The 11,292-nt window shown below is 48.5% G+C and overlaps 1 protein-coding gene across 1 annotated transcript; it reads left to right on the forward strand.

The window, feature by feature from the left end:
• Positions 1 to 5,681: 5,681 nt before the first annotated feature.
• On the forward strand, positions 5,682 to 9,412 carry LOC119287173 (GDSL esterase/lipase At5g03610-like). Its single transcript, XM_037566695.1, has 4 exons — positions 5,682 to 5,866; positions 6,021 to 6,323; positions 8,249 to 8,514; positions 8,628 to 9,412. The coding sequence occupies exons 1-4, from the start codon at positions 5,809 to 5,811 to the stop codon at positions 9,150 to 9,152; spliced, it is 1,152 nt and encodes a 383-aa protein (XP_037422592.1). The 5' UTR covers positions 5,682 to 5,808; the 3' UTR covers positions 9,153 to 9,412.
• The last annotated feature ends 1,880 nt before the right edge of the window (positions 9,413 to 11,292 follow it).

Raw genomic sequence — 11,292 nt, forward strand, 5'->3', positions numbered from 1 at the left:
CACCTCGATATATGGATCCAAATCCATGATGTTCCAGACCTGTACTCTCATCTAGTTCCGCCATTAGCAGCTAAGGTTGGAGAGGTTCTGTTTACGGAAAATTTGACGCATGACTTTGCTGGTAACTTCTACCGTGTCTGGGTCAGAATCAATGTCCATAAGCCATTAAAGAATGCGGTATCCATGATCCGCGATGGCAAACGTCAGATCTACCGAGTGAAATATGAACGACTGTCGGACTGGTGTGCAGTCTGTGGTCACCTCGGTCATGTTTACAAGGAGCATGGTAATGGCTTACACCCCCCGTCAGCTCTGTACTTCAAGGACCTCAAGGCATCATGGAACATGAGGGTAGGAACAGGGCCAGGAGCTGGCCGTGGAAGGGGACATCGTGGAGGCCGTCGTGGTGGCCGTGCAGCAGGACGGAGTGAAGAATCTGCTGAAGCTCACAACGAGAACGCTTATCCAACTAATCCAGATGTTACTGATCCGGATGCAGTCATGGGGGATGTGGATGACAATAGGAAGCGTGGCCCTGGCGAACAGAGAGAAGTATTGGCCCTTCCATCGTCTTCACAGAGCACTATGGTGCCTTCCATGCCGGTAGTATCAATTAGCCCATCCTCAAAGCAAGACACAAAAAGGCATCGAGTGAACACAGACAAGTCCAGCGTGAAGAAGGGTACTGTGCCTGACAAACTCAATGACGCAAAATCGGTGACCTCCCGTGTGGAGGATCGCCGGGCACAATGAATCTCATATGTTGGAATTGTCGTGGTGCGGGCAAAGCCGCGACAATTCGAGAGCTTCGCGATCTAGCGAAGCAATTTGCCCCGACCGTGCTATGTATTGTAGAAACACAGATATCTAAAGCACGTGTCGAGAGTCTTGCTTGTACTTTAGGTTTTAACCATTCTTATGCTGTAGGAAGCTCTGGCCGGAGTGGTGGCATTGGTATGTTTTGGAATGATGGAATAAAATTAGATGTTTTTGGCTACTCTGAGTATCATGTTGATGCGAAAATCTCGATGCCTAATTATGTTGATTGGAGGCTTACTTGTGTTTATGGAGAGGCACAAGTAGCCGAGAGATATAAAACTTGGGATAAATTGAAATCTGTGGCTAATATCAGCGGCTTACCTTGGCTTTGTATGGGCGATTTCAACGAAGTCCTACACCTACATGAGCATGTGGGAGCGGGCCAGAGGCGGAGGTCGCAAATACAGGGATTTAGAGATGCTATGGAAGTGTGTGCTTTATCTGACCTGGGCTATCACGGTAAACCAGGACTTTTGAGAAGAAAACTACTGGTGGATCATACTGCATGGTACGGCTTGATAGGGCGATGGCTAGTTCTAATTGGACGGCGACCTTTCCTCATGCAAATCTCGTACATGAGACAGCGGCAGGATCAGACCACTGCCCAATATGACTACAGTTGGAACCAGTGCAACCAGCGCAGCAAGCGAGGAAACTATTTAGGCTGGTTGTAATGGTAGTATCATAGCTAGTATCATGCATGCCAACTAGGCAATTTTGATGAGGTGTCATAGCATTAAATAAAGAAAGAGATGGTGGAGTATCATATCATGATACCGTATCATAATAAATGATATGCTACTTTGTGTCATGCATGGAAATAAATAGAGTACTACATGATACTGATATATGATACTATGCATTAGGGAGGTAGTATCATACGCTAGTATCATATGCATGATACTAGTATGTGATACTCCCCATTACAACCAGCCTTAGGTATGAATGTTACTGGGAGCGTCATGCAGACTTCAGTGAATCTTTGTAGGCCATGTGGAGCGGGACCCAGGGTGCCCAATCATCGGTGGAGCTAAGCACAAAGCTGAGCAACCTGTCGGCTTCCCTGCGACAGTGGAGCGGGGCCACCATTGGGTGTGTGTCCAAGGAGATTAAAAAATGAAGAAGGAACTCGCTCTTTTACAGAATGATCCCAGCGTTTCCACCCATCACATGAAGAGACGAAAATCACTGATCAGCTGGTGGAATTGTATCATATGGAGGAGATCCTACATCGCCAAAGGTCTCGAGTGGACTGGCTGACTGATGGTGATAGGAATACCAAGTTCTTCCAGAGAAGGGCAAATATGCGTCGACGGAAGAATCTAATCAAGCATCTGCAACGGCATGATGGGACTTTAACCCAGGATCCAACGGAAATGGCTACCCTCACTAATGATTTCTATAAGGAGTTGTTTAGCACCAAAGGAACTTCGGGTATGGACACGGTTCTTAACGCTGTCCCGACTAAGGTGACCGCAGAGATGAATGTCAATCTAACAGCTCCTTTCACGGCCGAAGAAGTGAAGAAGGCTCTCTTCCAAATGTATCCTACGAAGGCACCAGGGCCTGACGGATATCCGGCTCATTTTTTTCAGAGACACTGGGAGTTATGTGGTGGTGAGGTCACAAACGTAGTCCTTCGCATTTTGCGTGGGGAGGAAAGCCCTGAGGCGATTAACGAGACAATTTTGGTGTTAATACCGAAGGTAAAGGATCCGACACAACTCACCCAGTTCAGGCCAATTAGTCTATGTAATGTCTTATATAAGATTGCATCCAAAGTTTTATCTAACAGACTGAAGCAGATTCTGCCCGATATAATTTCTAAGGAACAGTCAGCCTTTGTGCCTGGTCGATTAATTACAGACAATATCATAACAGCCTATGAGTGTCTCCACTTTATGAAAAGAAACAAGGCCAAAAGAAATAGGTTTTGTGCTGTGAAACTCGGCATGACGAAAGCTTATGATCGGGTTGAATGGGATTATCTGAGAGCCATTATGACCAAGTTGGGGTTTGCACCATCTTGGATAGACACTGTGATGAGGATGGTTACCTCAGTGAAGTTTTCGGTTCTATTCAATGGGAGTAAATTGGAACAATTTACACCATCGAGAGGAATCCGTCAGGGAGACCCTATTTCTCCATACCTGTTTTTGCTTGCAGCGGAGGGCCTTACGTGCCTCTTAAAAACACAAGATGAATCATCGCACCTCAATGGAATCCGAGTGGCCCCATCGGCACCACCGGTAAGCCACTTGCTTTTTGCGGATGATAGCCTGCTGTTTGTCAAAGCCAGTTCTAATGGAGCAAATGAGTTGTCCTCACTGATGGAGCAGTATTGCAATGCATCCGGACAGAGAATCAACTTGTCAAAATCTTCAGTTTTCTTTAGCAAGGGATGTCCAAACAGCTTAAAGTCTGAGGTGATGAATGCTCTAAATATCACCAATGAATCCCTGACTGAGAGATATTTGGGTATGCCCACTGACGTTGGAAATAACAAGAATGGTGTTTTCAAGTTTTTGAAAGACAGGGTTTGGAGCAAAGTTAAAGGATGGATGGAGAAACTCCTATCTTCGGGAGGGAAGGAAATCCTAATTAAATCAATTGCCCAAGTTGTTCCTGTTTATTCAATGTCCTGCTTCAAACTTCCACGTGGTTTATGTGAACATATCAACACTCTCATCCGCAAATTCTGGTTGGGAAGTAAAGACGGCAAAAAGAAACCAACCTGGGTCTCATGGGGTACGATGACGCGACCAAAATACAATGGTGGGTTAGGATTCCGGGATATAGAGCTTTTTAACTTAGCCCTCCTCGCCAGACAAGCATGGCGGGTGCTTAGGGAGCCGCAGTCTCTCAGTGCAAGAATTTTGAAGGCGAAATATCATAGCACGAGCGATTTCCTTCAGGCTGAACTTGGAGCGGCCCCCTCACAGATATGGAGGGCCATTCTAGAGGGACGTGATGTTCTTACTCAGGGCCTGATTCGATGTATTGGAGATGGTGCATCTACAAGTATTTGGCAGCATAACTGGCTTCCGAGACCTCATAATATGAGGCAGATAGTGTGTAGGGTTGTGAATCCACCGTCGCTAGTCAGCGACCTTATCCTCCCAGGAGCTGAATGGAACCATGAGGTGATCGAACGGACATTCTTACCCACCGATGCAAGATCCATCCTCTCCATACCCCTGTGTACAAGACATGTTGAGGACTTTTGGGATTGGGTCCATGAGAAGAACGGAGTCTTCTCAGTCTGCTCCGCGTATCGTATGCTCATTGATACAAAACTGAGAAGAGAGGCATGGCTGGAGGGACGACCCAACTCGTCTGACACTGAAGGTGAGTAACGAGCATGGACAAAATTGTGGAAAGTTGATGTCCCCTCAAAGGTCAGAATCTTCTTGTGGCGGCTGGCCCAAAATTCCATGCCGACTGCAGATCTCCTTCACGGCAGAAATATGTCGACAATCACGGCCTGCGGACCGTGTGGAGCACAGGACTCATGGCAACACTCGCTACTTCACTGTAGTGCAGCGAGGTGCGTGTGGACTTTGCAGGATCATGATCTTGTAGAAGCGATCAACAGCTCCAATGAAGGACGCTAAGCGATGGATCTTTAGTCTGATGGAACTGTTGTCTCCTCAGGAGTTCACACAGGTAGTGGTAACTCTTTGGGCAATATGGTTTGCTCGACGGCAAGCCTTGCATGAACATATTTTTCAAAGCCCATTATCAACCCATCACTTCATTTTCAAATACTTGAGGGAGCTCAATGACTGTAAGCCTAAGCAGGAGGCGAGGAATGCCGCCCCCCGCCAACCCCAGAGCCGCACACGCTGGATCGCCCCAACACCGGGCTTTGCAAAGATCAGAGTGGATGGAGCAGTTTCCAGAGATCAAGAAGATGGGACAGTGAGCGCTATCTGCAGAAACTCAGAAGGACTTTTTATTGGAGCATCAGTAATAAAGTTCAGGGGAATCTCGAACCCAGCATCGCTAGAGGCGCTAGCCTGCCGTGAAGCTCTGGCTTTATCATTCGATCTCCACCTTAATCAGATTGTGGTTGCTTCAGATTGTCAAGGGGTAGTTCGGGATATAGCAAACCAAACTGGAGGTGATTATGCAAGTGTGGTAAAGGAAATCATAGAGACAGCAAGAGATTTCCAACAGTGCGCCTTTGTTTTCGAGGGGCGAGAGACTACTATCGAGGCACATAGCCTCGCTAAGCACGCTTTTGGTATGGGCTATGGGCGCCATGTATGGCTTTTAAACCCGCCAGACATCGATTGTATTCCTATGAACATTATTGATGAATAAAGCAAGTGTGTTTAGACTAAAAAAAATGCAGAGTGCATGGAGACGGTTCAGAGAGTGGAGTTAATGCAGTCCATGGCCGGCCGTGTGTGTGTACGCTCCAACCGTGGCTGACGAGGGGGCTGGCTAGCTGGCTCGCTGTAGCACGACGGCGACGGTGGGCCGGCCGTTTCGGTGGCGGTTGGCCGGCCATTATTCTTCGGGCTACGTATAAAGCCAAAGAACAAAACATACTGTATATACGTACGCACTCCCGAGTCAAATATACGCGGAAAATCCCGGCAAATTATAAAAGATATCAAAAACAGCGTCGGCATACAGGTACGTGTTTGACCATGCGTGCATGCAGGGGTGCAGACATGGGCGCCGTTCCAGGGTTTCGAGAAGGGAAGGAATATTGATGGCGGCGTCCGCTGATTGCCGGCGTGTCTCCATGTGTTCTCATCGCGGCCAGGGAGATGTATGGCGTACAGCTAGCTGCACGCCGTCTATAAATACCGCCAGCCCACCGGCGGGCCGGCCCATCCCTCTCCGTCCTTCCTTTTTTCTTTTGCGGGGAATCCCTCTCCGTCCTTCCACACCACAAACCGCGCCATCGCTGGCAGGGCGCCAGACGGGTGCGAAGCGGCCACACACCACACCTCCTCCACAGCGCGCCGCGAGGCCATGGAGCGTCGCCGGAGCCGCTCGCCGTCGGTGGCCGCCGCGGGAGCCCTTCTTCTCTGTAAGCAGCCAAAGGATCCACCCTGTAAAGCTAGATGCCATTTATTGCTCGTCAGCTAACCACGCTGGCTCTCGCTTCAATTCTTGCTCGCTCTCTGCTTCTCTGCCCGGGCATACAATCATTGATTGCTCTCTGTCTCTCTGATGAACTTAAGGCCTTGGGATGCTGCTGGTGCTCGTGACGCTGTTGCCGGCGGTGGAGGCGTCCACGGCGGACGGCTGCCCTGCCGGCGGCGAGTGGGCGAGCAAGCAGCAGGGGAGGAGTCGTGATCGTCATCATCGGAAGCATGAGGTGGCGGAGCAGCTGTGGGTGTTCGGCGACTCGTACGCGGACACGGGCAACCTGGGGAACCTGGGGCGGGAGCTGACCCACGCCTGGTACGACCCCTACGGCAAGACCTTCCCGCGCCGCCCCGCCGGCCGCTTCTCCGACGGCCGCGTCCTCACCGACTTCGTCGGTAAGCATTACCAAGCACACTCTGCTCCTCCTTTGCTAGTCTTCACTATTAATTACCAGTAGTTGGTCGTTGGGTCGTCGTCATCATCATCCAAGGGAAGGGAAGGTCCGTCCAATAGATACATCTCTAGGCTGGCTCCGATCCGTTGAGTTCTACATCGCCGGACGGCCGGTAACTAATCTTCTTCGAAATTACCAGTTGGGTGCAACATGATATGCCAGATGCATGAGTTGCTTGCCGCCGGCAAAATGGCCGGCGGCTGGCCGGATCACACGCCGGCCGGCGCCATTCCCTGTTCCATGCATCTGCACCTCTGTGCCCACACAGACACACATGGAGGATGCATGGAACTAATAACTCCATCAGTCCACGCGCGCACATGCACCTGCGCGTACGCCCAACCTCGTGAATCTGGACTGGTTCCTTCACCTACTAACTACCCTTGTTACCACTCGTTGCACTGCATGCACATGACACGACATGGTAGTAGTAGTAGGGCACACACACCATAGGCAGATCCGTCCAGTGCAACTCCAATTCTCTCTAGTCTTCCGGTCAGAGTCCCAGGGATGGATGGAGGAGCCATGTGTGTCGGCTTGTCTGAAGCGCCGGCAGGTCCTCTCACCATCAGACCGACATTTTTGTTGCAAAGCAGCTAGCCACAGCGACGTAAGCTAGGCTACGCTAGGGTGGTGGTGCATCGCACTCACCTACACCTACACTGCGAGTATCAACTGCATGGTAATCACAACTCATAATATAAACACAACTATAGCGTTGCATATTCCCCAGGCAATGGATGGCGATGCTCTGTTTCGTCAGGAAATTTGAATGTGTACGGTGTAGATCACTAGCGAGCCAGATCTTTCTCGTACTGACTACGTGCTGCCATGTGCGCCATGCACATTATTTAGCTTATTTATTTATATAACCAAAAAAGGTCTTAAAAGCTACTAGTAGCAAATCTGAATCTGCTAACTACTAATGCCAGAACTTGGTGTACTTCCATTCCATGTCAGAGAAAGGGACAATAAGATATTCCCGGCTCCAGCCACACCCCTGGCATCTTCCCCTTTCCAGCAAAAAGCTAGATTAATTAGTTGCTAGTATTAGTTTATAATAGGTATAAAGGCTTGCTAAACGTCAGGTAACCTGAAAACAATTTGAGCGTCGGTCATTTTCTGCATTGCATGAGGACGTTGTGAGGTGCACCGATGGCGAGCGCCGGTCATGGATGAGGAGATCCGGCGGGAGTGAGTCCGAAATTTGACGGGTGCGGGTCAGGGTCTACCGGTTTGTTACTAAAGTTGTTGATCGGGGTGTGGCTTAGACTACCCACAATGGAAGTAATATAGGTAGTAACATCACACATATCTAGATAAAATGGATGATGTGGCAAGTAATAAATGAAGAAAGAGAGGCATGTGGTAACATAGCTAGTTACTATTAGTATGAATAACATCACACATATCAAGGCAAGATGAGTCTATAGCCTAATAAATAAAGTGTTGTATGTTATCACATATATGTTACTACCCACTATAGAGATAGTAACATAGAATAGTAACATAGGGATGACTTTAACATAGAGTAGTAACATTGTGGCTAGTCTTACAGGGATGACTTGGGTGGCGATGGGGAGGGCAGAGCGGCGCATGGCAGAGGGGCCGGGAGGAAGTAAAATGTGTGTTTTTTTTGGCCGTTGGATGAGGATCTGGTGGTCCTGATGAAAGTGACTGAGATGAAATTTTCAGGTTAGGCAAATAGTTATACTACACCATGAGATCAACACTAATCTACTCTCTCCTCCTTCCATTTCTTCGATAAGTATTTTTGGATAGAGAAAGCATGTTTCAGATGAGTGTTTTGTACTGTCACCGACGTAGACTATTTTGGTCTGACGCGGCATATGAATGTGAGTGCAGCTTCGGCGCTGGGGATGCGGACGCCGGTGGCCTACAAGGCACGGCGGCACGCGTCGCCGGAGACCCTGGCGCGCGGCATGAACTTCGCCGTCGGCGGCGCCGGCGTGCTCGACACCGGCAACTTCCAGCGCAACATCAGCGCCCAGATCGACCTCTTCCAGGCCATGCACAACTGCCAGCAGCGGGGCTGCAGCAAGCGGACGGCGCTCGTCGTCGTCTCCGGCAACGACTACGCCTACGCCGCCGACAAGGACAACGGCACCAGCGTACGTGATCACCATGCAATGCAACAACCGCGCTGCTACTATCTGTTAATGCCAGGCGTCAACCTTACCCATGACTGACTGACGGAGTTTTTGTAATGCTGCTATCCGTGCAGGCGGCGATCGCGTACATCCCGACGGTGGTGCGGGAGCTCCGGGAGCAGCTCCGGCGGCTGCGCGACGAGACGGGGATGCGCAGGGTGGTGGTGACCAACCTGCACCCCATGGGCTGCACGCCGACATTCACCCGCCTGCTCAACTACACCGGCTGCGACCCGCTGGCCAACGCCGGCGCCGCCCAGCACAACGCCGCACTCCGGTCGGTCCTCAGCGCCCTCGACCCCAACAACCGCACCTTCCTCCTCCTCGACGTCCACACCCCCTTCGCCGCATTCCTCCTCGACGACAGCAATGGTGACAGTGACAAGAAGAGGTTCAAGAGCACGCTGCGGCCGTGCTGCGAGAGCTTCCGCCCCGACGGCTACTGCGGCGAGGAGGACGAGAACGGCACGCGGCAGTACACCCTATGCGACGACGCCGGCCGCTATTTCTACTGGGACGACGTGCACCCGACGCAGGCCGCCTGGGCCGCCGTGGCGCGCACCTTCAGGGCCGCCGTCAAGAGCTTCCTCTCCGTCTGACCTGACATGAAACGAAGATGGCCATATTATGATGCATCGCCAGCAGTCCCGACTAACCAACACGTAACATGCCCTTAAAAGGCAGCAACTGACCAACTGAAGCTAGCTTTTTTACTGTTGTTTATTGGAAACATCAATTTTTCTCCGGCTGTCGCGATGCGACAAACAAACAAACAACGTGTCTGCTAATTCTCGGGTGCTTGGGAATTTTGGAAGTGTCAGTCGTTTGTTGCAGGGATTTTTTTGATGTTTTTCATATAGCTTACCACTCTTGTCAAGTGGTTGTCGTTTGTTGCAGGGAGACAAGCTGCAACTTTAGCCATGTAACTTTAGCCATGTAATCTTCATCCAAAACACATCCAACGGTCTACGTGAGACACAGGCAAAAACTACAGGACTTAGCAGTTTTGCAGTCTAGCAGCAAACAACAGTACAGTCTAGCAGCAAACAACGATACAGCGTGCTTCGATTCAGTTTGATTTAAACAGATTGTAACCCAAAAAAATTGAACAGATTATACAGTACTATATTATGCAACCAAAGTTGAACAATTCAATTGTATTTGACACCGAATCCAATAGCATTTGACATTAAAAGGCTGTAGCACATAACATTCGAATGCTACAGCAAGAAATGCCAATATTGAGTAATCATTCATGTACACAAAAGCAGGCCATTTCACTTGTACACTTCAGCCAAAAAAGACTGATTAACTCCCCAAAATACTGTAGTTAACCTGTCGAAAATACTGCCTAACAACTTTGAAGATACTAGATCAGATCATCATAAAGATAGCATCGTCAACTCGTGAAGTTGTCAAGAGCTCGGTAAAGCTGTCGATTGCATCGTATTCTTGACACTTCTCACTTTCTCCGATGGGACTCCCTCTATTTGTGCCATCATTCTCCACTTGCACTTGAGGCTGCACACTATCTTTTTTTCTTTTGTAGTTGTTGCTGCCAATGTAAATGAAAAATCATTTTGTTAGTTTAGGAATGAATAACAACAGATAGTACATACATACTGCAACTTACCTTTGCTTCTTCTTTTTTGTTGTTGCCGCTGATTTAGGTTGCTTTCTCCCCTTGCGTAACTTATCAAACCAAGTTTGCTTTCTCCTTAAATTTCTAGATGAAACCTCCTTCTTCAGTTTTACAGAACTAAGCAAGTCATTGGCTTGCTGCACATTTGGATCAAAATTTTCTTGGTCATTGGAACATCCATTCATAGCACTAGTAGCTGATGCATTGAGTTTATCCTCTAGTTGTGGCCAAAGATAATCAAGTGCATTTTCTAACAACAAACGACATTCGGGAGAGTTGGCTATTTCATATGCCATATCGTGAAATCTATGAGACGTATCTTTGTATCAAAGTTGAGCTTCCAATTTTGGATTTTCTACCACTTTCCTTCCTTGTCTATCTTGTATACTTCCATTGCGTGCTTCTCTAGTCCATCTCTTTAGGACATAATGTCACATCCCTAGCTTCTGGTAATGCACTAGGCTAGACCTCATGTGAGCATCATGTTTAAATTCAAATGAAATTGAATTGAGGAATTTTCAAAGCCTCAGAAGACCTCTAAAAATAACCAACATTTAAATTTCATCAAATGAGTCCAAGAAAATGTTCCTGTTATTCCATGGAAATATTGGTGAGAGGTAAAATTTAAACCAATATTTTTGGAGTCACAGAGATATTTATTTTGGCCATTTGAATTAATCCAATAACTATTTTCTTTGGATTTATATTTAATATATATTAAATATGACTCCAAATAATTCTGGAAGTTTGTGAGTGGCTTTGTATATATTTTAGTAAGCCACATAATAAACTACAGAATTTATTAAAATGGTTTAGTATTTTACTAAACTAAAACAAAACAGAACAAAATAGAAAACAATAAATAAAAACAGAAATAGAAAGAGAGAGAAGAGTTTTACCTGGGCCCTTACCTGGCTGGCCCAGTGGACAGCCCAGCCCACTGGCCTGGTGCCAGTCGTCCTCTACCTCTGTCAGTAGGCAGAGGAGGGAGACAGCGCACGCGCGCGCCGTGGCGCCACGCCACCTCCCTGCCTGCCTGCGTCCCTCGCCACCGCGACGCCTCGGGCCTTCTCTTCGGCGCCGCCTCGAACCCCTGG

Source organism: Triticum dicoccoides, chromosome 4A (genome assembly GCF_002162155.2).
Source record: "Triticum dicoccoides isolate Atlit2015 ecotype Zavitan chromosome 4A, WEW_v2.0, whole genome shotgun sequence".
Classification (NCBI taxonomy): domain Eukaryota; kingdom Viridiplantae; phylum Streptophyta; class Magnoliopsida; order Poales; family Poaceae; genus Triticum; species Triticum dicoccoides.

Coding starts and splice junctions, on each gene's coding strand:
- LOC119287173 (XM_037566695.1), top strand. CDS start 5,809: ATGGAGCGTCGCCGGAGCCGCTCGCCGTCGGTGGCCGCCGCGGGAGCC. Junction 5,867..6,020: donor CGCGGGAGCCCTTCTTCTCT/GTAAGCAGCCAA, acceptor GATGAACTTAAG/GCCTTGGGATGCTGCTGGTG. Junction 6,324..8,248: donor CGTCCTCACCGACTTCGTCG/GTAAGCATTACC, acceptor ATGTGAGTGCAG/CTTCGGCGCTGGGGATGCGG.